At 50.0% G+C, this 26001-nt stretch overlaps 6 protein-coding genes across 6 annotated transcripts; 1 reads left to right on the forward strand and 5 right to left on the reverse strand.

The window, feature by feature from the left end:
- Nucleotides 1-312: 312 nt before the first annotated feature.
- NECHADRAFT_88521 (uncharacterized protein) lies at nucleotides 313-1004 on the reverse strand (the record flags this gene model as incomplete). Its single annotated transcript, XM_003044285.1, has 3 exons — nucleotides 313-554; nucleotides 611-853; nucleotides 929-1004. 3 exons carry the CDS (start codon nucleotides 1002-1004, stop codon nucleotides 313-315), a joined length of 561 nt encoding a protein of 186 aa, XP_003044331.1.
- Nucleotides 1005-1246: 242 nt separating this feature from the next.
- On the reverse strand, nucleotides 1247-2030 carry NECHADRAFT_88522 (uncharacterized protein; the record flags this gene model as incomplete). The annotated part of the gene is made up of 2 exons (XM_003044286.1): nucleotides 1247-1388; nucleotides 1624-2030. The coding sequence occupies 2 exons, from the start codon at nucleotides 2028-2030 to the stop codon at nucleotides 1247-1249; spliced, it is 549 nt and encodes a 182-aa protein (XP_003044332.1).
- Nucleotides 2031-8912: 6882 nt separating this feature from the next.
- NECHADRAFT_55158 (uncharacterized protein) lies at nucleotides 8913-9791 on the reverse strand (the record flags this gene model as incomplete). Its single annotated transcript, XM_003044287.1, has 1 exon — nucleotides 8913-9791. One exon carries the CDS (start codon nucleotides 9789-9791, stop codon nucleotides 8913-8915), a length of 879 nt encoding a protein of 292 aa, XP_003044333.1.
- Nucleotides 9792-11985: 2194 nt separating this feature from the next.
- On the reverse strand, nucleotides 11986-12838 carry NECHADRAFT_88525 (uncharacterized protein; the record flags this gene model as incomplete). Its single annotated transcript, XM_003044288.1, has 3 exons — nucleotides 11986-12129; nucleotides 12182-12655; nucleotides 12722-12838. 3 exons carry the CDS (start codon nucleotides 12836-12838, stop codon nucleotides 11986-11988), a joined length of 735 nt encoding a protein of 244 aa, XP_003044334.1.
- Nucleotides 12839-18009: 5171 nt separating this feature from the next.
- NECHADRAFT_88526 (uncharacterized protein) lies at nucleotides 18010-19619 on the forward strand (the record flags this gene model as incomplete). Its single annotated transcript, XM_003044241.1, has 3 exons — nucleotides 18010-18241; nucleotides 18290-18476; nucleotides 18530-19619. 3 exons carry the CDS (start codon nucleotides 18010-18012, stop codon nucleotides 19617-19619), a joined length of 1509 nt encoding a protein of 502 aa, XP_003044287.1.
- A 3350-nt stretch (nucleotides 19620-22969) lies between these two features.
- Nucleotides 22970-24577, reverse strand: NECHADRAFT_102254 (uncharacterized protein; the record flags this gene model as incomplete). The annotated part of the gene is made up of 3 exons (XM_003044289.1): nucleotides 24276-24577; nucleotides 23458-24228; nucleotides 22970-23034 (listed from the first exon to the last, which is right to left on the reverse strand). Exons 2-3 carry the CDS (start codon nucleotides 23945-23947, stop codon nucleotides 22970-22972), a joined length of 555 nt encoding a protein of 184 aa, XP_003044335.1. The 5' UTR covers nucleotides 23948-24228; nucleotides 24276-24577.
- Between the last annotated feature and the right edge of the window lie 1424 nt (nucleotides 24578-26001).

A 26001-nucleotide genomic window follows, 5' to 3' on the forward strand; every position in this document is an offset into this window, starting at 1 on the left:
CAAGCCATCCCGCGTATCTTAGTACGAGCGGAAGGGATGGTGAGCCTTGAGAGATTGGAAAGGAAGATGTGGTACTCCGTAGAATCAGCATATCGGCGGCGCTGTTAATAGTGCCAGAAGAGGAGGAAAAGATGTCCATGCCGAGTAAGACTTCACGGCGAGATTATGTCAATTGTTGCGACAATCTCGTACAGCACACTCATGAGCCAATATTGGGAACTCGGCGCGAGCTTCAGTTCAAGGGTAGTATATTTGTGGTCCGCCTCTTTGTTGAAATCGTGTATCTAAGCCCAGATAGCCCTATGACCTATCTCAACTTTGGTCTAGGTCAGCGCGAAGCTCTTTTTTTTCCAACCCCTCGGTGGGGGGCTCTAGGCCATTTTCACAAAGCATTTTGAACAGCTTGAATAGACATTCTTTCTCGTCACCTGATTCCACTTTGATAATAACTTCATCTCCGTTCAACAGAGAAGCACCACCAAAGGTTAACGGCGAGAGGCGGTTAATATTGAGGGCCCATTTTCCCTCTATCATGTATACGGTTTTGGCACATTCTAGCGGCTCTTAGTGCTATACTTTTAATAGCCAAACGTGAAAGAGAAGTTCTTACCGATCAAGTCACTCTCATAGTCCATGATATCTTGTATCGGCAAACCACCAGGTGGGTGATCGAGGCCCTTCTGACAAACGTCGATCATCGTCTGACATAGGCCTTGTATCTCGTTGTTCGCCGCCACCTTGGCAAAATTATCAGAATTGCCAATACCTGACAGATCAGCGCGAAATTTCCCTTCTGTGTAGGTACACGCGAGGTAAGGTTGGTCTAGGTTCCCCGATGCGAGCTTCGCGATCTCTGAATAAACCATCATTAGCGCTGAACTAGTCTCCGATTCCTGAGCAAAGCATGGGGAAAAGACAAATGTCTTACTCTTGATAGCCGTCTCAAACTCCCTGTTATTCTTTGACGACGAAGGGCTCCATGAGATCCTCCCCGGAGCATCCATTTCTGGAAAATGGGGTGCTGATTATAAGCTCAAATCTAAAAGAGAAGGGAAGATATGGAGGCCGCAGACAGCTCAGAGATGAACTGCAAAAAGATCCGAGTACTGGTGACTTGGTCGAAGGGATAGGAAATTATGAGGCCGTCACCATTTGGGGAGCAAGGTGAATAAGTATGCTGAGGGGGGGTGGCGGAGAGCGAATGCGACTTTGACTGCAATGTTATCTGGCGGCTGACCATGCGTCATTAGGATTGTTGGGTTGCATGCTGCGTGGCCATCACAATGGATGATCTAGCCAGGGTAGAAGTTTTGCCGCCCCCAGAATCAGCCCGTTGGCGATGAGGAAGTGTCAGGGAAGGAGACTGGAAAGGGCGGGAGGTCGAGGATCTACAAAGCAGGAAGTACAGTCCCCATCCGCACGAGGACCAGATAAGACAAAAAAGCATGAGGGAGTTATGGATCATTGGTCGCAGTACGAGATACGAGGTAATTCCATTACTACTGGCAACGCCCTTGAAGACCACCGAAGCATGATGGCGTCGGTAAACAATACACTTTCAAGCCCCCAGACCCCTCCTTATCTCCAAACGCCATCCAGTCAGATAAAGCCCTTGACACTCACGACATTAGTTCTTCCGGAACGGGATACTGCTGCATACAGAGAACACAGCCCTGCAGTAACTTGCGTTGAGGCCGGTGTGGTGGGTAGGAAATCGTCCCTGGTGGTGTTGATGACTGGCGGTTTCGGATGCAGCCACAAGGACAGAACTTGGTGTTGGCCGGCGGACATTGTGAAGATGACGCCTTGACAATCCTCGGAGGCTGGGCTTGCCGTAGCCTAATGCGTCGACGGCGTGCATGAAGCACACCGCTCTTGTCGAATACGAAGTTGTTGGCCGAGCTATCATACTCGCTTGTTGTGCCGTGTCGATGAGGAGACGGAATTCCATAACCCGTCAATTTTTCTGCTGCTAGTTCCTTGGTCTTGGGAGGTGGGGGTCCCGAATGTGATGACTCTTCACCATGCATGTTTCCAATTTGTCGCCTTGGTGTGCACTCTTTTTGTTCTTCTTGGTTGGGCATTCAGGCCGGTCACAGAACTCGGTGACAAACTTGACATGGTCTACCTTTGTGCAGTTGTAGGTGATTCGATAGAGTTCGCACATATTCGGTCAAGTACGTTGCCGTGTACAATGCTGACAAAGAATACTTATATCCCAACGATGAAGGATGGAGATGACAAGGGGAAGAGGGGTGCTGTCTTAAGTACAGCTCACACGGTTTGGTACCGGGTAGTCGCTCGGGCCGCGCATTGGAGACGAAGCGGCATTGCCACTAGCGAGAAGACAGTACACCAGTCTCATATCAGTAAGCATGTAGGTCTCGAGTTCAGTTTCATTGCCAAACTGAGTGACAAGGAGACATCCAAGTTTATGGCAAATACTTGGTCTCTAGGGGCAGCATCATCGTGTCGTTTCCACGAACCCTCCACTTCCTCTCCCTCCTTAGTCAAGTTCAGTACCCAAGTTTAGGGGAGGCTCAGACCCAAACGTTGCAAGAACTAAAGTACAATAAAAGACAAATCGCTTTGTGGTCCCATGAATTCAATGCTAGGAAATCTGCCTGGTAGCAGGGGGTACGCTGTAACTTGTCGATTTGCTCATGCCAGGACTCCATTTCAACATCAGGGTGACGCTCTTCTAGCAGCGTAAAGGGTAGGGGCTCCAGAGCCTCCTGGCATTGCTTTCTACACCCGGCATCCCCAAGTTCGGAGGGTGCGTCTGATCGCTGCAGCAGCCTCTCAATCTCGCCAATGACCCAGCGTCTGTTTAGATCCGGCCGTTGAGCGGCTAGATTGGCCCAAACGTAGAAGATTCTGGCATCGGCTGTGTCCGAAGAAAGGGTGCATCAAGGCATGCTGTCTTGTGCTGATGGACAGAGGCAGGGTGGAGACTGAAGGATAGCCATTTCACTGCTTCCACCAACACCAGAGTTTGGCCCAGTTTCTTTGCCTCCCGAGGCAACTGCTGGTACTCTTTATGAGAATGGACATCGACAATCGGGAGCTGAGAGCGCTTCAGTGGATGCTGTGGTCCAACCTCCTGTCACACAACACGACACCCAATGTGGGAGATTAGCAAAGCCCAGCTCCCACAAGGCACGCCTGACTTGGCCTAATAAGGTAAGGACGTTGCCACCCAAAAGGAAACATGAGATAAAGCAAGCCTCACCTGTATTACCTTGAAGAAGTCGCGACGCGTCGTCTTCGTGCGAGACCATGATTGGCGCTACACGCGAGCCCCTGTCCGGGACAGTGCCGCTGAATACTGTGCTACAGGGGCCCGACGGTTGGTTAGCTCCTGGGTCGATGTATTCCCCAGCATCGATCCACAGCATGTCTAGCGATTGCAATGCCATCAAGGGAAAGGATCAGTCGGTCCTCCAGAATGGGTGTGGTCGCTAGGCTGTCTCGCGTGCACCAGCATTGACCGCAGGAAAAGGTGTCGAACTTACAGAGAACACATGTCAAGGATATTCTCCTATCGATCACAGGCATCTCGACAGAGGGAAGCGGGCTCATATCTGAATGGGGAATAGTAGAGTGATCCATCTGAGACCCGAGAATGAGACCATCGCACAGGCAGTGAAGCCATCGACACCATCTAAGCCAAGGGGCTGATCGCTGAGAACGGACTGCTCAGTATGGTGGCTTGTTGGGATTCGGAAATCCCCGACCCAAGCCCACGCTCTTCTCCCCAGTAATATGCTGGTGAGACCAGGGGCCGGGCGCCGGGCCGCCCAAATAGATCTTTCTGGGCTCTTGTAGTTAATAATCTAGAATCAATACTAATTAATTGAGTGATAGTAACTACCGGTCTGAGAAATTCTGACTTGCGTCTCCCATGAGATCTAATTAATAAACTCCCAATGTCAGCAACGGCCAAACATATGCCACTATGGCTTTTGGCCGAAAACCACCTTGAGGGGAAGGTATGCGTGAACTTTTCCCGATCGTAGCTCTTTCCGAAGTTGAACTGCAAATATAGTAGCCTCTTCCAAACTCCATCCGAGTACTTCCACCGCAGGGCGGGTGCGGGTGAGGATGGTGCCAGCTGGAATCACCGAGTTAGACGAGGCCACTCTTCCATGGCGAGATGGATTGAAAGGAATCTCGAGCCTGAGACAGGCCATTGCCGGCCGGTGGCATCGAGGCACCGTGCAGTGGAATTTCATCCTCATGTTGTAGGAGTGACAGCATGACATGTTATCATCGTCACTGGGCAGCACTCAGAGTCGACTTGGACCTTTCGAGTCGATCCAGGAAGCAAGTTGGCACTGGTCATTTCACGAACGTCCTCAGATGGGGCTGGGGAGAGTTTTTATTCCTCTTTCTAAAGTTTACACCGCCATTCAGTCCCGGCCATCCTGGTATTGAGGCCTTCTATCTGCCTTGTTCGCCTTCTTCACCCACTGTCTTGTTCGCCGAGAGCGTGGCCGTGAGTGGTCTTTATCTACTCCAGAAAGGAAACAGAAACCAAGAAGGTTTTTTCCATAACCGAGCGCATCTCACATCCTGGGGGGCCTGATTCAATGAGCGTTGCTGTTCCCGAGGGCCAGTTGGATGACTGATAGTCAGGCTTGCTAATCAATCAACGGCTTTCAATATTGATGCAATATTATTGAATCAATTCAATTCAATGCAATTCAATCCTGAATTCCAGATTATATAAGTCAATGCAATACAATTCAATGTAGGTGCCCGTTGATTGATTCCGGTTGATTCGTTACCATATACCTAGTTTTGGTCTAGGGTAGGTGAGCGTCCGTGAGGATCGGGGTTGCTTGCATCGGATTGGCCAATCTGGAGGCCCCTGCAAGACAAATGCGGCCCCTGAATGGCTCGCCTAGGAGACCTGCCCCGCCTCAATAGCAGAGACGATTGTTTACCTTGTTTGTTTACCACATAAGATGTCCAAATGTCTGCCTACGTGCCTTTTGACAATCAGTTATTAGCCACGTCCCTTTCCACTGCTATGACAGATCCTCTAGCCCTTTCCGAGTTGCAGCGACCGTCAGGCCACAGCAGTGATGTGCCTATTGACAACACGCCGCCCCCACCATACGATGACGCATATGCAGGGCTCAATTGGGGTCGCATACCTGGCTATATTCGACCAAATACCACGTCAGATCGACGCGGCTGGTACTGGGAGCACGGCTTCGAGGTCCAGAAGGGGACAGATGAGAAGAATCGCTTCTGGTTGTGCAAGAGCTGCCATCAAAAGAAGCCGCATAAGTCGTACTTATTCGCTTCCAGGGGTGTTGAGAACATCAAGAACCACATGCTCAAATATCACCACCTTGATAAGGATGGTGAGCCAGCGGTGAAGCGGCCTAGGTACGCTTTTTTCGAGCCCGTTGGCCTTAACGCGAACAATCTACGCGATCAGCGGATTATGAATCACTATAACTCAGCCTTTGAACCGGATCAGTGGAAGAAGCGTCTTCTTCGCTGGGTTGTCCGTGATCAAATTCCGTTTCACAAGCTCGAAAGCGAACATTTCCGAGATCTCTGCCAGTACGCTAACCCCCTAACGGCTTCAAATCACTGCCTCCCACACCATATAACAATCCGGGCATGGATAATTGAGGAGTACGCGAGTAATAAAGGAATTATCACGGAGTTGCTCCATGCGGCTCAGACGAAGATTCATGTGGCGTTTGACCTCTGGACAAGCAGGTCTATGAAATGCTTTGCAGGTAATTATATATTTTATGTCCCAGCCTCTGAGATATTTTATCCATGGGACCATCTCAGAATGCGAGGATCGATCCACACTTTAATAAGAAGCTAATGTGCAATACGGCTTGTTGTACACTTTATTGACGCCGACAACACGTTCCGCACATTCCTACTTGACCTACCTGAGCAGTCTACCGGCCACACCGGTATTGGGATTGCAGAACGGGTAAAGGCGGTCCTTGCCGAGTTTGCAATCACTGAGGACCAGATCGGATATTTTGTTGCAGATAACGCAACGGAGAATGATACGTGTCTTGAGGACCTGTCTGCTGAATTCAGCTTCGATAAAGCATGGCGCCGTCTTCGCTGTATGGGCCATGTGATCAATCTTGTCGCATGGGCGCTTCTTTTTGGCAAAGATCCCGACGGCTTTGCCGAGGATACAGAGGAGATTGCTGATGATCTTCTAAGGAAGATGAAGCAGTGGCGCAAGGCAGGCCCAGTTGGAAAGCTTCACAATATCGTGGTGTGGCTAAGGAGCTCTAGTGAGAGACTCAAACAATTACACGCCCACCAGCGCGCCGTATATATCACTGCTAGCGATCCAGATGCGGAAAGGAAGCTCACATATGATCCAGTTCTCGCCAACGATACCCGCTGGAACTCCAACAAAGCTGAGATAGAACGGGGACTGCTGCTTCGGAAACCTATTGATATCATGATCGGCGCAGAGGTCCAAGCCTGGCAGCAGTACTGGAACAAGATCACACACAACAGCACCCAAGAACCTCCAGCGAGGCGACGAGAGAAGCCTTATATTGTGGATGATGCACTTGATGATGACGATTGGCACACTCTTACAATCTATCTTAAAGTCCTCAAACCCTTTGAAGAGGCTATAACCCGTATGTAAGGCAATCCTGGCACTACGTCAGGGAGTCGAGTATGGGACATACTCCCTACGTACGAGTTCCTACTTCAACATCTGGAAGAGTTCAAGACGCGATACAAAGATCATAAGGAACAACACTTCCGTTACAATATCAACCAGGCCTGGATGAAGCTTGACAAGTACTATGGATTGACGGACGATTCGCCCATATATGTGGCAGCTGTTATGCTACATCCTCGCATGAAGTGGAGCTTCGTTGATAAGTTCTGGAACGACAGGCCAGACTGGCGTGATAAGGCTAGGCGCGACGTCAGACAGCTATGGGAAGCTGAGTATAAGCATCGTGTTATTCTCATTCAACCAGAGCGACCTCCGGAGCGGCGCAGAATTGTGGTGGCATCGGGCCTCAACGACTTCCTTGATAATCTAACATGTCCTGCAGCCCAACTAGAAGAAGACCGGGATAAATACGACCACTATCTTGCACGGACAGATGATCCAGAGGATTTGGCTTATACAGATCCAATCACGTACTGGATTAGCAAGCGTAGTGTGTGGCCTTATCTCTGACAGATGGCCCTTGATATCCTATTAATACCTTGTCTGTCGGATGAACCAGAACGAATTTTCAGCCTTACGGGACTCCTGACGCCGGCGCACCGTGCGAGGCTGGGAGGCAATATAATTGGAGCGTCTTTGTGCCTTGCGGATTGGGACAGGCGGGGGGTGATAGATTTGTTAAAGTAGTGGTAAGTCGGCTCCTCCGTAACATATATCACCGTGCTTGGTAACTGATGGGCAGTCAGCGCTGAAGGTTTCTGTTTAGTAATAAGGTTATCTGTCAATCAATTGCAATCAATGTCAATCGACCCCCAAATTGATCAATAGTAATCAATATCAATCTGCTCCTCCGCAGAGCCGCATCAATCAACTGCAATTTGGCCAGAATTGAATTGAATTGATTGATTAGCAAGCCTGCTGATAGTTACCGTGCATGCAATTATGGCCGAACCCCCATGTTCAGGCTTCTTCACTGCTGTGCAAGACATGGTTCGCAACGATCGGCGCGGAGACGAGTTAAGGCAACAAAGCAAGGGCAGCGTGGCTTGCAGGAAAGTGCAATTGAGACTGCAGTATTGCCTGTTTATACATCCCCATTTCCGTTGATGCGCGACACCGGGGGCCAAGGGGGTAATGTCTAAGAATAGGTGGGCAGGGGACCCTGGGTGGAAAAAGCCCAACATCTCTGCTCGTGTACCGCCCCCGCCTGGGTGCGCCCCAGCCACCGCAGGTGATCCCCGTTCTCTCAGCACTTATATCCAGTCGCACGAACCTTATCTGCGCTAGCCAATTTGGGGAATCGTCATGCTCTCTAAAACTGTACTAATCCAAAAGGAGGAAATCGTCACGGTCGAGCGATGACGGCATTGTTTCTTGGGGTTAACAAGCAGCTACAACAGGAATATAGATCTAATCATAAAAAAAAAGGTGTTTTCGTTTTTCTAGTGGCTGAGCTTCCGGAAAGAGTTGCATAAGATAAGGAATCTTGGTTGTAGTGTTGAAAACCTAAGTGCTGGTTCCCTGGAAGATAGTGAGATGAAGATCGAGGCTAATGAAGTTGGCTCGGGAGTCGAGTCGAGATCATTTTCCAGTACCGCCACCTCGCCAAAAGCTTTGAGGGTGTTGACCCCGAGGTCAAACTTGTCTTTCAGTGTCTCTATGACCAGCAATTGAAGTCATTAAGCTTCATGCTATTTATAGGGACGTGTATGATGAATCTCACAATCGTTTTAGCATTTTCGTGCCAAATTCCTAGCTTCTTCCGAGGCATTGGGGTGATCAATCACCAACTGCCATAGATCGCCGTACATCGGAGCAGCATAGTGACCAAGTTTATCAGCAGCGGCCTTGATCGTTCTCCTTCGTCGCCACCTCTACGACCTTCAGAGATGACTGCCAATCCACTCTAAGGCGTTCCCTGAAACAGAACGCCATCCTGCAAGGCATGGCATACCCGTTCACCCTGTCGATAAGTTGCGGAGCCGCAGCAGTTCGATCCCATCAACACAACCCTTCGTATCTCTTCCTCCTCGGCCTGCATCCAAAGCAGCAGCTGCAAGATGATCCGGAGTTGATGCGGGTCCCAATCTCCTCCCGGTATTCCGAACCCAGACCGCGCGTTCGCCACGTACTCCGATTGGCCTTGGTTGGCTAAGATCGCAATGACGCCGTTCTCATCCGCCAGCTTTTTGATCTGTAGGGCTGATGCCTCCGGCTAGTAGCCGTCCCCGTATGTTACCATGACAAGACCTCTAGCTCCTAGGCCGATGGCAGCCTCCATAAGATCTGCGCCAAAGTCTTGATGGGCTGACAAAAGTTCTACTCTAGGGAGTGAAGTTCCCGGCGGGATGCTGCTGATATTGAACTTGACGGGGGCGCAAGGGCCTGGAAGCCAGCGGAGAAAGGGTTTGGAATCCTTGATATCTCCCAACAGTGACCTCGGCCCCGGTAGAAACTGATTATCCTCCTTTTTGGTTCCCCGGGAGGCCATAACCTTGTCCTCAATTATAATCACGACATTGCGATTTTCTGAGCTCCATCCCCTTGTTGCCGCTGTTGTTACTGCCGCGACAAGATTGCTAGGGCCGTCTGCGCCTAGTGACCCGTGCGGCCGCCACGCACCGGTCACCATAATGGGCTTCTTGCTTGTTACCACGAGACTTATAAACTCAGCCAGGTAGGCCAAGGAATGTGTCCCGGTCGTCACGATGACTCCCTGCGTAGCCTCTTTGTTGAGTTCTTCCGCGATATGCTGGCTTAGGTTGGTTGCAAATGAAGAATTTATGTTGATGCTGTCGATATTCGAGAACTGGTCGACGTAAATATTGGTAACGCCACGCAGCTGATCCTCAACGCTCCGGATCACCTCCTCAATCTGCAAAACACCAGCTTTATAGTCCGTTGTCTTCTCGGGAGAACTTGTTGCGCCGGCTATTGTTCCTCCAGTCGCTATGATTGTTATGTTGGGCAGGTGGCTGATTCTCTCGCTCGGTACTAGGGGCTCGTAGGGAAGATACCCATCCCGATCATTTGAGCCGATGACGGCCCGTATGCCTAACAGGAGGAGCGCCCAGATAAGACAGCTCGTTGCCATTTTGTACGTTTATCAGGCTCGGTGTACCTGTAATAGGAAGTCAGTTTATGCTGCTCTCGTTTACTATTAGCCGGCAAAAGAGCTCACACGGAGGGGAAAGCAAAGAACTAATGGCACTGAAAGAAGTGAAGGTGATGAGTGTACGTGATAGTAGAATGAAGTCGGATCGTGGAGTGAGGACTGATAGCCACGGGGAAATATATAGGCGGGGGGCTGTGGAGTGCCTTGGCAGCGTTAAGCTGAGATCGCCACAGGGGTGATGGGAGAGATCAGTGGTGAACAACTGCATATGGTTGTCGACGTGAAATCGCAGACGAATGGGCTGATTGTGCCGAATCCTTGTGAGACGGGCAAAGCGAGAGACGCGGAGTAGAAGTCTCAAGAAAACAGCTTTAATATATTGCTGATTCTAGTTACAAATTAGTCACTGCTGACCTTATCTTCCATCTCATTCAATGCAGCTCCTGACGCGCTACCTCCGTCTAAGTTGGTGGCTGATACCTATTAATGACTATCTTGGATCCCATTTACTAAAATCTTGTCCCTCTGTGCTTGGTAACGTCGCGAACTTGAAGAAATCTTAGACCGCTTTGGATGACTGCAATCAAGGGAGGGCTTGCTTACCGATAGCCTTCGAGAAACGCGAGTCGGTTTATAGTTATTTGATATACTTCTAGTATGCGTAGTAATATTCACGATACGGGCACTTTCCGTTTTTAATCCGAGAACGGCTTTGCGTGGATGTTAAGGCTGTATACCCTTTTTTGCCGTAATCTATCGTCTCTGTTTTGGTCGCCGAGTATTGCTCCTCTGCAATGCAATTCCCATACGCGATAGTCACTAAAACACGCCGGCATATGGCTTCTATTATTAAATAATAACTATTAGACAATAGAATTGTGGCATTGACGGTGACTTACTTATAAGGTGGCATAGAAGCGTGTAAATAATAGATAGTTTTCGCGATGTTGGATAATTTGTTTGAGATAGATGGCTGAAAAGAATGGGTGTAAGTTTACCTTAAATATAAATACTTACCCTTGGATTTTCTTATTACCGAATATGACGAGCGCGTCTACCGATAAGTAATGAATTCGTGGCTGCTGTTTCCGAGAAGGAATGACGGCGGGTTATTGTCCGAGAGTGTGATGCCTCTGTTGAGCTCTTATGTTGGGCCGCAACGTGGCGTTGGGTGACGGCAGAAAGTGCAAGCTCACCTGAAACGTGGAGGGACGAAACTGTAGAGATGAAAATTCTTACTGCGAGTAGTCTAATAGTGCCACAAGCGTCGAGTTGCTTTAATTGTCTCCCCCTACCACTAACGCTTGGGAGTGGGAGGTGAGGGTTTACGATTTTATGAGCTTCTACCATATAGGTGTCAGGTATATCCACTATTTCCCGGGGCTTCAGGCCTATCCTGACCGGGCAATCTACTCCACGATCATATTCTTTAGGAATGTTATCTTTGTGATCCGATTCGCCGTAGGAGTACTTGACTACCCAGGTCTAACACATCTTCTAAACGTCTCCGTTGTCTTCTCGAGAATACCTGCTCCGTAATTAGCTCTTGACCACAAGGCGAGCGCAGTCTGCCAGGGAGATATACTCTCTGCAGAGTTTAATCGATCGTTAGTATTGTTGTTCTTATTGCTGTTCCCACGCTGGCTCGAAGCCAGGATTATGCTGCTCGCGTGAGTTGGGGCCCAACACCAACCTACCCAGCGGCGTCGGTTATATGGAGGAGTTCGGTGCGGGCAGCGTGCCATGGCATCTCATATACTTATAACCCAGCGGATATTCAACCACTGGATGAGATTACCCACTCATGCATTGAGGGGTAGGTCCACGGGTGAGTTATAAGATTAAGGAGAGAGGTCGCCGCCATGTTGAAGGTGGGGGGAACTGAAAACTGGATGATGTTGCAACCCTATCAAGATCAAGTTTAACCTGAATGCCACTACCAAGTCCCTGTCAGCCCTCGACAAGCGCGCAAGCACCGCGCTAAATCCAGGAACCGAGTTTAGAACAGCCAGCGCCAATACCAGCTCCAACACCTCTCGGCCTCCGTAGCCAGCAAAGGTTGTAGATAAAAAGAAGTCTGGGCGGCAATGTCGATGTGAGAGACTATTCGAGGTAGCAAACTCGAAGGCTTAGAGCCAAGTCCATCGTTTCATTAGGCCCTTCCATTACATACCTAATCTTCGTATCGACCGGCAACTAGCAACCAAGCACCAGCTCCATGCAACGTGTGCGCCAATGTACTGCCCTCTCCGTAGCCTGTCCATCGTAGTAGCTCAGTGCCGAAGAGCATGCGTCTAGGCAGTTGTGGCGGCGAAACCTAGGGAGGCCGTAGTTGTAACTTCTGCAATATCCATACCCAAAGAATTCACCCTGACGTCGGCAGAATCCCAACACCGTGGCTCGGAATTAGCTTCTGGCACGTCTACACGGTCTGAGGCCCCGGTGGAATCACAGCTAGGGTCGAGTGCTAGAGAATAGCGCATTCTGATCGTCCACATATGTTGCATGCCGTCTTTTCTTTTATATCTAGTGGATGAGAGGCTCCAACCTTCGAGGAGGTCTAGCCCGGGGTTTATTGTAGCCTCGTAATGAAGACGCCTTCTCATAGAGCACGTGTCTAAAGAGAGTACTGGAGAATTTGGCGGGTTTGTAGGGCATATGTCGTCTTCTCGTTCGTTCGTTGATTGGGCGATGAAGTACTCATCGTCGGCATCGCAATTGGATAGTTGAGTGGGTTTCTGCGTAGTGCCGCTGGGCCGGTACGCGCCTCCGTTCCGAGTATCCAACGATAGACACCGGTCCGATTCGGATAGAGAGGAAGTGGTACCACTTTTCAATACCGGCTGTCGGTTCTCGTGAGTGTTAGTGTAAGAAGACTCATTGCTCCGGATGGGAAGCTTAACTTATACGTTACTAAGGTCAGGGCGGGCGGACAAGGTGGCGCTGCCGTTGCCATTGAAACTGTCTAGGCGAGACGGAGGACTCCGGTCCCGGTCGCTCTCGTGCTTATCCAGAGACTCGGCCATGGTGACGCTCGTGCTTGAGGAAGGGCCGTTGCAGGGGACCTGTTTTGCTCTATCTCGAGCGGGGATTTGGAGGTATATGAGCTTCTGGGTTCCTGTTACTTAAAGAACCTGCACCACACAGTTGGGAGATGTCCAGTAGCCCTCGAAGGATATGGTTGTGTTCCCTAAACGAGAGATCCCGGCGTTCCTCGGTAGGTGCCAGGGGCCTCCAGAAACGGAAAGCAAGATTGAGCTGACTGATCCCGATCGACGCCCTTGCTCGCCACTTAGCACGAGCCGTAATATCGATGTGTTCCATGGCCGACCGCGGTGGCGCCTCCCTCCGGGTAAATAAGGAATGGTTGACTCCCTTGCCGCCATCCAAAAGCAATAAAGTGCAATAGACCCTGCCTCAGCTGTCTTGGCCTGGTCGAGTTGCTCTGCTTCATAATCCGCCATTGGTTCTACTCCGCGGCCCTCCGTTAGCATAGTGCCCATACCCTACTGCAGGGGGACCACGATTAACTAACACCTTAATCGAGGTGCCCGCTAACCTCGAGTGCCATGGCGCGTCAAGTGATCCGAGCGCGACCGGGAGGGCGAAGGCCGATCGCTGAGAATAGACCCGCTCACCCCATCTTGTTCTGCATGGTGCGGGTTGACCAGGGGTCTCTAGGCACCATGGCTAGGTTCGCAAGCTTAAGCTTGAGCAGCATCCCAGCCGCAACTTCCACTTCACCGGCAATGAGTTCGTGGGATAGGAAGGGTAAGCCTGGACGGCCGACTCTTGTGTTTAATTAGATAGAATATGATCTAGACCGATTATTAAATAATACTGCCCAGTCTAAGGCATACTTTAAGGGGAGATCCCACTACGAACCCGCCTAACGCCCGCAACCGGTCGAACCTTAATTTACTCCGGCTTTTGGCCGTGGATCACCGTGACTAACCTCCATGGATGAAGCTTCGGCGATTGTAAGTCCCGGCGAACTTTAGACACGAAAACAGTAGCCTCTTGATAACTCCATCCGAGTACTCGAGTGGCAGCTCGTAGAACAAGCCCTCCGAGATCGTAATCTAGAGCGGTATGATTGTACCGGCCGGTTTCTTTTAACCGTTTATCTTTCGGCTAGCTACTAATGGGCATCTGTAGTTTTCTAATACTCGGTCAGCACAATTCGAATCGTCCTAAGGTTATGGAATTACCTTGCCCTGGGTCCTCTTGATATTCGTAAATCCAGCCCGCTCTATCGCCTTTTCCACCGTGCCGTCTTCCGCGATCGTTAATGGCCGATTTAACTTGGTTCCTATATCCTTCTAGAATTTTCCCTATTCGTTTAAATAATTATAGTCTTTGAGACTTTCGTCGTCGCTCTGGAAACATATCGATAGGTCCTTGTACTCGAGGTATCCGCCGGGTTTTAAATCGTTAAACTGTCTCTTCGCGAACGCATCGCAGTTTGAGATGCACCCAGCTATGCCACGAACGTGTATTAAATCAAAACGATCTCCTCCGAAAGTCGATTCCTGATTGTAGTCGTCGAGCTGGCTATGTCCGAATTAGCGACTCGCTCCGTATTATATTCGCTACGATGTATAACTTAAGGTTGGGTGGGACTATCGTGTGTTGAATGGGGGAAATGTCGGTGCCAATGGCATGAGCACTGGGATATTCGTCGGCAACGTCTCTGCTTGCTTATCAGCTTTTAGCGCCTAAGTCTAAGCACCGCTTTGTTTATATATGGCCTAGATTCCTGGAGTCATTGGTTAATTAGTTCTAGACTTCAACGCATTGAGCCGATGCTTTGCTTACCTGTTTTAGTCCCGATATTAAGAATACTCTATATAGCATCGTCAATCTAGACCGTCGTATCTAGGGGCTCGCGAGGCATACCTGTATGTTGTCGATAGGTGCCGAATATAGTTTCCCTTTGTTAAAGCGCAACTAGCCTGTATGGCTGCAAAACTTGGTGAGTAAGGCATTAGTCGGATCTATGGGGTCCTATCTTACGATATGTCTAATAATTCGTTCTGCTGTTCGTTATTCGGCATCCTTCTTAACTCAATTAGCTGACGGCTATGTGATAGGTATGCGCTATACTGATAAATACTCATAGCCGTTTCTAATATCGGCATGATACGATCTTCTATTTTCATGTATAAATTCCAAATATTTGGAATCGAGAGACGACGTGGAGTCGGCATCCGAGCCGTCGTTAAAGTCCGATGTGGCCCCTTCATCTGAGTTAGGGTTCATAGGTTCGCCATCTCGGCCGTCAATAGCAGACGATACGAAACTGCCGTGTTCGCTGTGGCTAAATCTAGAGTCCTATGAGCCATATGATGTAAATTCGGCGTCCGCGTCGTTAGCGTGTCCCGATGCATATTGCAACGCGAGTCTTTTCCCTTCTTTGGAGCTAGAGTCATCGTCGTCGCTACGTTTGCGTTTGTTGGTTACGCACTTGGCTGGTGAGTTTGGATGGTCGCTGACCTGTGGTTCGTTCGTATTGTCCGCCGCGCGCTTGGTATTGGAGGAGGGCTCATCGAGGTCATCCACGTTGGACAGTGACTGTGAAGTCCTCCGTGACGGAGCGCCTTCAGCGGATCGTAGAGCTAGTGAAACTTCTCTAGCTGCTGGGACGCAAACACATATGTTGATCTCGGAGGGTATTCGGTCGATGTTCGCAGAGTATTCCTTGGTTTAAACTCAGGGGCGCGCCGGTCAGCATACGAGGAAGAAGAACGCGAGGAGAGGACGAAGTAAGAATGATATACTACGCGCCAATCTCTTCCCGAGACGAAAGAAATACACGATAGAGGTGGAACTAACCGGCACATGACCTGGGGACGCCGCGGCCAGAGTTGAGGCGATGAGCTAGCGCCATACGGGATTAGGTGGGATGATGATTCGCGATTCAATATTACCGAAGCGCTAAAGTTATGCCTTCCGGTGTAAGACATAGCTAAACTCCGAAGCTAGGTTTGACTCCCGTCGGCTGCCGTCTGCTGGATTTAGTGTGTGCTTGGAGAAGGGCACCAAAGAGTGCTCAAAGGCGCTATCATCACTTTACCGGCAGATATTGCTAGCATGTCTCGCTCCGGTCTCCTCGGCACGCGTCCAGCGATCCCCCGCAACGCAGGACCCTAGCCGCGGAGATTTTGGATAGCTAGGTGACAGATTGGGTGTGGTGGATAGAAAACGGGTCCGAGGCGCTGATGAAGGCGAGCCGAAGCCCTCGTCGGGCCACCCCAATAGAACTGACCTCTATATGGCTGATATGTTGACTTCCGAGCCGGTATAGCGACGCCCAGTGCCACGTCGCTTGCGAGACTTGCTCATGGATCCTATTGTTCAAGGAATAAAAAATCATGGGTAGTATTGGATCCTTTATGGCAGACGATGGGTGGTTATAATATGCTCAAATGAGGCTGAGAAAAATTCTTATCCCCACTGCTAAATATGTACGTGAGGAGTTTTAAGTCACACCGATATTTAGTTATAAGCATCCGATTGAATGTGCATTTCCAGAAGGTAATATTGAGATGCACGAAGCACCCCTAATGTTGTTCTAAGCCCCTAGCAGACATAGTTTCTCCCCAGGGTCTATAGCGTCTGTACCACAATAACATATCACTCCAAGTAGAGAATTCAGTAAGCTAGTTAATATCTAGCTAGAGCCGGGAGGTAGTCGATTGGTCATCCTCGGCGATATCGATCCGGGGCTAACGAACGCGCTCCTCCGAAACCATACTTAAGCTTGTCTGAGGAAGGCTATATGTGGACTGCCTAATCCCAGAGGATGGATTTATATGAGACTTAAAGTTTTAGCGCACCTCAATTCGTTTCCGAACCTAGATTGTCCCGTCCCGTGTCGAGTCGCTGGGGTGATAAATAATTCTCGGGCTTTATCTGGCTCGTAGCCAAAACAGGCCGGCAAGGCAATCTAGGCAATAACAGCGTGGCTTGCTGGAAAGTGCATCCGAGGGAGGCACTGCTTCGTGATATATGCAATCAAAGCCAAGTACTGCCCCTGAACATGATCCCTTTAGCTCCTTCCTCCCCGAGTCTAGCCCATACCCCTGTGATCGTTTTTTGAAAAAACGATCATAGGGGTATCCGGGTGGGGCAGCTAGCAAGGGATTCGTCATAGCCAACTCGGGGTCCACTAAACGGAAAGGGGCGAACGGGGCAAGAGCCACTCAGTTGTTTCTTTCTAATATCAATAGTTCTTTCCACTATGAACCATGGCCTTCGATCAGCTCGATGGATTTAGCGTACTAGTCAACTAGGACGCACGTTATATCACGAGAGAAGACTAAGAAGCCGCTACCCGTCTGGAAAAGGAAGGACTCTCTCGGCCTTTAACGATTTCCACCGTGACAGCAATATCTATCTACCTAGTGGTATGGCATGAGCAATATGAAGCGGCAGTATACCTGATATTATCGCTATTTACCCTTCCTTAAGTTCCACAATAAACTTTTTATCGCGTATTCTTTTGGTATATACGATGCTGCAACGACGGTCCGGCGGAAGATTATATCACGACTGTCGTGGGACGAGTGTACTATATCTACTTTCCACTCGGCAAGTGCTAGTTCGGCGAAGATAAGTAAGCGATACGATATCTCTCATGCCTCGTTCATTGCATATATACTTACATGAGGGTAGCCGGCAGGAATTGCCCTTTGTCAATGCTGTGGAGGGAACAAGCTGCCACGATAGGGCATAACTGGGCCTCGATCATCTATAGCAGCCCCCTCATTCAGCGCTCAAGAGGCGGGAGTATGATAGCTCGCACAATCTCATAGCAGCATACGATACTGCAGCAAAAGGAGGCCTCGGACGACCACCAAAAAGACGCCAACTACTTAGCAACGACCTCGAGTCGGGCTACGGGTCGGATAATTTATAATACGGGCCACAACAAGCCGAGCCAGAGGATGACAATCTGGAATAGGATGAGTTGGAACAGGACGAGCCGGAACAGGACGAGCCGGAAAAAAGGAAGCTAGAACGACGCGCGGCGACGGTGAAGAAAGAAGCCCAAGCACTGGTAAAGAAGGCATCAGCAGGGTTGAAGGAGTTAGGCGTCAAGGAGTTCATCACAGCGTTGCCACTTCAGCTGACCGACGGTTGCGTTGAAGTCAACATATCCGAGGATCAGTACAGCTTTCAAGACTCAACAGTGATGTGGGAATGGGCCCAGGAGTTCGGCATTACAGCCCAGGGGACGAAATGGACGGTGTTCCTAGTGTCGAGCTGCTTGAGAATTGTTGAGAAAAAATTGGGAAAGAATGTCTCCGCGCTTGACGAAAGTCAAGAATTAAAGAGAAGGAGGTGGGCAACAGGTGTCCTTACAATGAATAGGATAGTCAATCAGATGGGGATAATGGGGCTTCGGCTTTATGATGTCTATGCCAGTAAGTCTATGTCTACAGGAGCTTGGGCTGTACTAAACCAGAATTCAGAAAAGGATTTTATTTTTCATAATTGCTCTACAAAAGCGGAAGAGGTTCGGAATGCTGTTGCCGATATGACAGCGAAATCCCTATCTACAGTGGAAATACTCATCTCCACGGATGCACGTGTTCTCTTTCTTCCGTATCTCATTTGGGCCATTTTAGACTCCAAGCTTGAGGAAGGGGAAAAGTTGCCGTAAAGAGACCCTCAACTCCTTCTACGTCTTGATAATTGACACCTTTTGACAGGCAAGCAGATGTCTGCAAAATCCTCGGCTTGGGCGAGTTCGCTAATTTCCAAATCCACTCGCCATTTGTTCCGTTCGATCAGCTGTACTCGGAACAGGAGCGGCTCCAGCGGCCCCCGGAGCAGCATTCGGTCTCTGCCGGAAGCCCGGGGCCCGCTCCTTTGAGCCAAGAGGCATCAACCCAATTTGCAAGCTCGCAATCGAACCGAAATACACAGTCTTTGGCTCCACCAGAGTCAGAGCCAATCGCTATCCGGAACCATGTAGCCGAGACCCCAGGGCTACAGCCGGTTTTGGCAAGTCCTCCTACGGCCATCTCTGGTAACGAGGCAGAGACGCTGACGTCTTCGGGCCCCATGATGTTTGATGTCAGACGACTTCAAACAGGTGCCTCGGCCAATGCCAGGCCTTCCTCGGAGACTTGGTCGGAGAATACAGGGTTACGGGACCGCGTTGTACCCCACGAGGCCTCAGAGAGCAGGCGTTTCCTTCAAGGACTGCGGGATAGCGTGCCACACTCACCTGCGTTGCCGGTCGACAGACTTTTGGATACATCGCCAAGTTCGCCGCACATGACATCAGTCCAACAGCAACAACGGGTTCTGGAATCGAATCAGCCTCTACAATTTCCGGTTCCAAGTTCCGACAGGGCCCTCCCGGAGAACGGCCCTCGAGAGATACTGAGCCATAGCACTAGCATGGCACCCAACAGCCAAGACCAGAGTGAATACATCCATACACGCCAAGATCTATCCGCTTGCAATCACGCCCCTGGGACCCAAAACCATAACCACCCCGCCACACCAAGCGTACAAGAGCAAGCTGACTGTCGAGCACAGATGCAAATCCCGGGATTTCTACCAGGCCAGCCTGAGTCTTCGCAGCCACGGAGCCATGCCACGGAAGCAGCGGGTGTAGAAGCCCCCGAAGGAAGTGATGTATTAACCCGAGCATCTTCGCGTGACACTCCTAGAAGTGCGTATAACAACCCGTTGGATGATACATCATTTTGGGACGATCTCCTTGATGAGAAGGATCAGGCCAGCATGGATACGCTGTTCAGTGTTCTTGATGCGAATGTGGTCGACTGAGATGAGATATTGAGCTCTGTACAGAGGGGATCTTGAAATGAGATCAAGGGTCTAGACAACTGCTGACCGATAGTCTCGTGGGCAAAAGATCAAGGTGCTTGTGCTTAAGGGTCTCTAGATACATCCAGTCTTTCTAAATCGTCTCCCGGTTCCTCGTTGCTCACTTCACTTTCCCCACAGAATCGCAACATGTAAGCCCGAATCGGCCCTCCTTTTGTCGCGAAAAGGACGCCGGCCTCAAGCATATACGCCTCTGATTCCTTCCATTCAATGGCTGTGTTCAATTTGGGTTCCTTCCGTTGCAACCCCACGGTGACCTTCTGTTCGGACGGAAAAGGCCTGGGAATGATAATAGCCCTTTTGTCCACAGGCGTCGTTATTCCCCCCTTTTCCAGAACGACATCTAAACCTCGCCAGTAAATGGGGCAGGCTTCTTTGCCGGGCCAGTTAACGATATAAGGGTTCTTCTTAGTCAGTTCGTCTACATATCATTCTGAGACTCATCAGCCTTACCAGTTCCCTTAGAATATTTCGAGCGGCTGCCTTTTGTGGAGCATCTAATGGTCGAATAAGTGTTTTAACTGATCTCATGACGACTTCTTGGCGTCTGTCGGGTTCCCGTGGTTCGTTGTGTAGTTCATCTGCACCGTCGAGAGAATGCTGTTGGGCGGGGGACAAAGTGAAGTGCGTGTAACCGTCGTAGGCAATGGCTTTGGACATGATGGCAGTGGTGAATGATGGAAAGCCTCGCAAGGGTATTTATACCTAGCGCTAATTACAAACCAAACCGCTCTATGTCATAGTTGCTTGGGCCGAGTTCGAGATGAGCGAAGCCCGATACCTATTGTTAATGACGCACGAATGCCTGACGCCGGTCGGAACAAAGAATGACCGACAGCCAGGCGGATCACAGTGAGATACAGTGTGTGAAGTTTTGAGTTAACCACCCTATACCTAAACGGGCAACCAAGTATAAGACAAAGTCTCCTTGATCTGCGAAGGCACATACAACAAAAGCCATATCTCAACTCTCACGAGGATTCCTTGGACTCTGACGTGCTGTCTGATCTTCATGTCAGCAAGTTGGAGTTAGGAGTTCATTCTTAACTCACCGTCAGAGTCAGGCAAAGGTTCCTCATCAACTCCAGGTACTGCATTGATAATATCATCCATAGATACTACTCCACTTCCCTCCCCAACTGTCGAATGTTCTGTGCTGCCTTCTCTGTTACGAGGGTCTGGTTCGCTCGTAGACATGTTACCAAAGTGTATTTGAAGTTTGAGGGGCGTAAGCGTTGTGATGGAGCTTGAAAGTCCGTTACCGAAGTCGTTAAGCTAAGTTGGAGCTGTAGGTTAGCGATTAATGTCCCAAACAACGGCAGCAAGCAAAGCAAAAGTGTGATGCAGCCTTTCGAGCCTTGGAAAAAAGCAAATGCTAAATACAAGATCAAAGTTGAACCGGCCACTTGCCAGAGAGCAAAGTTTGGAGGTTGGTGGCGGAAGTAAACAATAACGAACCTAGGTGAGAATGAAACGTTCAAGACAATGCAGGGAACTGGTGTTCGAGTTTGGGCTGTGTGAACTCAGAGCTTGCCCTTCATCTTAGATGGGGAGGAATCTCCCATTTTATACTCAGCGAGAGCATTTCAGCAACCCCCGAGAGCTGAGCAACTCTGATGGGCCGGGCCACTCCGCCAACATGAATATCACAGCAACCCTGCAGTTGCAGCAGTGAACTCGCGGCAACCCTCAAAGCAGCATGATGGAGGGATTAGCTGAAGGCAATTGATCAATCAACAACACGGGTGCATCAGTTCATAGGCCACAATCTGCAGCCTCTTGTCTTACCCTAGTGTAGCTCGGATGCTGGCAGCAGGGTTTCCATCACAGACATGCCGAAGGTACTTCATCGACCACCAGGACGCCATGAACACGTCAGGGACCTGTTCTTGTTGTCTCCCCTTTGTCGAATGTGAGAAGATCTCGGTCTAGTTTCATGCAGGTTGGCCGCGGCCGTGTTCGCCTCGCGTTGGCCTGCAGCAACTGTTGGGAGTGACTGGGCCGCGCCACTCCGCCAACATGAACGTCACAACAACCCTACAGTTGCAGCAGCGAAGTCGCGACAGCCCTGAAGTAGCAAAATGGAGAGATGAGCTGAAGGCAATTGATCAACCAGATACACGAGGACATCGGCTCACAGCCCGCTTTATGCAGCCTCCCTCCTGTTCTGTTCTAGTCTGCCTCCGTTGTGGTTGCGTGTCGTTCTCAGCCCGGTTTCCACCATAGGCCTATGGCGAACTGGGACGGGTTTCACTACAGCAGAGCATTGAAGTGAGGGCCCGGTTGGGAAGACCAAAGTCTCATGCGAGCGCTCGTAATTTCACAGACTAAATTAGGGGTCTATTTCAAGCGGCATCTCTTCGATATTGACCGTTTCAGTTTATACGTTTTGACCATTGCTATCGCTTTCTATTTCACATTGTAGCAAAAGGCTGTGAGAGCGGACAATTGGTACACGAACTTGCAAAGCACTGGGTTGTTCTGATACCATCGAGGCCCAATCATGAAGACAGGGGCCATTAGCCATATAGAAAATATAGATATAGCCTAGGGTTTCTTATGTGCTCAATTATGCCACGATCCACCCCCATGGGCAGATGAGGCTTGTAATGGGAGTCCTGTCCGTGCCATCGACCACCAGGACGCCATGAACACGCCAGGAACCTGTTCATGTTGTCTCCCCTCTGTCTGATGAGAGAAGATCCTAGCCAAGTTGCGTGCAGGTTGGTCGCGACCTCGTTCACCTCGCGTTAGTCGAAGGAGGCTAGGACGGGCCACTCCGCCAACATGAACATGACAACAACCCTGTAGTTGCAGCAGTGAAGGCGATTAAGCAACCAAACGCATGGGGAACCAGCCTATCCTTGTCTTAGCTAGATCGACTTCTGGCTATAACCCATGCACAGCTTGCGCAAAGGTCCGTGGCACGCGTTGCTCTAGCTCCACCCAGTTTGCGCAAAAGCTCATCGCTCGCGTTGTCCGAGTCCCACCCAGTTTGCGCAAAAGCTCATCGCTTGCGTTGTCCGAGTCCCACCCAGTTTGCCTTGAGCTCCACTCCGCCCGAGCTGTTGCGCATGTTGCTTGAGCCCCACTGAACTCATCCGCTCAAACCACCCACATCTGTTATTGGCGTGACGGCTCCACAAACCATGTAAGCTGTAGACACGTGATCGCGCACTAATACCTAACGGCCATGATCAGTCATCCCATCTGTTGGTCGGGCTTCAATGAGCCTTCCATGGACGCAGTCAAGGCACAATGATATCAATAGCAGCATTATAACTTTCTTCTCAACCAGACAATTCTGTAAGGGCCATCGGATCACGCATCATTTCTATATCACACATCGAACGCCCTGTCAAGATGGTAAGTGCATTATCCTTCGGTCTCGTTCCACTGGATTGACTATCGGCAGGGTGCCAGTTCGGACGATCCCAGCGAAGAGCTTGACGAAGCACTGTGGGAGGCGGCCACTCCAGTGGAAATCAGTGGCTTCATCGCTGCTGGGCGAACAGTATTATGGAAGGAGATTAATGCATACTGGAAGACGGACGACGAGAAGAGATTTACAAATCAAATGAGACGAACAGGGCAATGGACGGTGAAGAAGGGCCATTCCGCGTTCATGGAGGGAACAAACGTCAGGGAAAAGAAATGAGCGTATGGTCATATTAAGGCGGCCAGAGCTTGGAATATATACCAGGTAATTTCTCAGGGTGTATCCACAAGCATAGTCTAGCAGCGCATTCAGCTACACCAGAAATCTGCATGGATGTACAACAGGACCATATGTCGCCGTTTAGAATCTCGGCAACACGCATATAGCTTTGATACATTGCATCAGCAACTATATTGCCAAAAAGACCGTTCCATGTAGAGGCGTCGGATCCGTTGTAATGTTCAAATCCCAAGATTGACCTGAATGTACCTCTGTTGCTCACGACTTGCCTCATACCGTCTCGAGTCCGGATACGTAGTTCGAAAAGTTTCAATGCTAGATATTCAACATCTTCGGCGCATATATCCATGACAAGTCGAGAGTCTCCGTTTAAGTGAGGTGGATTCGAGACCATAATACAAGCCTGGTTATCCTTCTTCACAATCATATTACACAAGGCAGGGTCGAGCAAAAGAGGAATATGTTTGGATTCCGGATATGCGCGTTCCCAACGCTCCACTGGTTTGAAGTCTGGGAGCTCATGGATCTCCAGGGGTTCGCCGATCGCGACGTCAGAGGTCGAGGGTGTCTGCTGCGGAGCAGCAACCATGAGGCTATTCCCGGCGGCGCCCGGTCTTCGGTAGCGGTTCTGGTATCTAGTTCCGACGCGTTGGCGTTTCGGGTTGAGTTGGGAAAGCGAGGAAGGAATATGGGAATCGGGTGGCGAGATCGGAGGATGCGTTTCGCCCAGTGAGGGAGAACAATGCGATTCCGGGCGCGTGGAGGCAGGTGATTCAGGTTGGGCTTCGGGTTGGACTTCGGGTAGTGCTGCGGTAGTCTCGTCAGGCAGGACTATGGGGCAGCCTTTAACGTTGAGCTTCGTCAATTTTTCTGAAAAGTGAGCATACGCGGGCGATATAGACATCAGGGTGACTCACTGCAGCGTGACTTGCCACAGAAGGAATCCTGTAACGTGGACTTAAGACGATTAACAAGAGAGGGGTTAACTTCGACCGATGATAGTTCACAAATAATTGAGCCCAACTCGGTGGTAGACAGCTGTGACACAGAACGCTCGCATTGCTCGTCGCGAAACGTGGCGGCGAAGTAGGCAAACCAGGGCCAGAATCCAGTTTTCAGGAAGGAGAGTGCGATGGGGTCTATTGACGCCTTGTCTAAAGCGTTATCGAACCCAACAGGCGATTTATAAGCGTGCTGATCTTCCTAGAGGCAAGCCGACAGAGTCCCCAGAATCGCTTATGATGAATCGCTCAACATCAAAAATAGCTAAATAGAAACGCAAAAATCTGGGAAGCTGTCGTTCGCGTGTTGTCTGAGCAGCTTGCGCACACGCGCGCGCAATTTTCTACTTGCGCAAACTCTACATCTGACTCCTGACGGCTAAGACAGCCAGTAAGGGCGCACCACGTTGCAATCTTCTCGACGTATACTATGTGGGGCCGGCCCCTAATCAAACGCGTTAACCGGGAAGACACATAAGCGCTAGCCAAAGTTTTGAACGTAAGCGAAGTTGCGCACCCGGAGACACAGCTTCCGCAGCTTGCTTATCGAGTGGGTGAAAGAAAATACGAGCGGTCTACCCATCTCATTGTGGTGAGAAACAGCTCGAATAATAGTTTCACCCTTTTACATTCTGCGCTTGTTACTAAAAAGGGCATTGTGAAGACTATTGACACGCGCAAACACACCGATGCAAAGCGAAGTTCTGGCAAACGCGCGCACCGTGGGAGAGACGATTGCGTGAGGCACCGACCATTTCAGTTGCCCCCTCCCCCAGGCGTTCGATCTCAACCAATCGGAAGGAGGGTGAAATCGACCGTGCAGTGGAGGGGCCGCGCTTCCGGACATAGCAGTAAGTACTCGACATGCAACAAGCAGGCAGCATGGCGTGTGTGCCTCTGAATCAACTTAGCAGTGCGAGTGAATTATTGAACTTCGATGCAACGAGAAAGATATGCAGATGCGCGGTTTTCCATAGCTGAGGGACGCGTCTGAGGTGTGCCGCTACTCGCACATCATTCTCTCTGTTGGCGAAGCTACACAGTGATGGTGGCACTGCACCAAGATGTAATAGCCCTCTATCGAAAAAGAGAGTCTCAGTCCTTTTCATGCCGAGTTTATCGATGACTCGAGCTCGAATTGATTAACCTACATGAGAGGGAAGAGTTCAAAGACCTTGCGTGTGTTACTCTCTTCACTGCCTCCACTGGGTACTTGTGGGGCCTCCAACTCCCTGTGCTGGCGACGCCAGCACAGGGGGCATAGTGAGTAAGGAAAAGGCCGGTTAATTGGGGAATAAACGACGATACCTTCAATTCTAAGGGATTCCCACACAAATATGGGTACCTCGGTTTACTAGATAATTCTGTATGCTTCATAGATGACGCTCAGAATATGTCATTACCCCGTGGATATCGTCAACTAACCGCGACGCAGCCCCTTTACCCACCCCTTCTTTAATCAACCACAACAATTGCAATTTTCATTCAATTGAGAAGATGAATATATCTATCGATAGCCACAGTCGTGGAGTTTCTGCTGTACAAAAGTGGATTAATCCGAGTACCAGATCACCTATTTTTACGCGCTTCACGGCCGATAACCTCAAAGCCTGTACCGTCGCAGCGGCGGAGCTTTTCAAGG

The sequence above is a fragment of the Fusarium vanettenii genome, assembly GCF_000151355.1.
Source record: "Fusarium vanettenii 77-13-4 chromosome 14 genomic scaffold NECHAsca_23_chr14_3_0, whole genome shotgun sequence".
Classification (NCBI taxonomy): domain Eukaryota; kingdom Fungi; phylum Ascomycota; class Sordariomycetes; order Hypocreales; family Nectriaceae; genus Fusarium; species Fusarium vanettenii.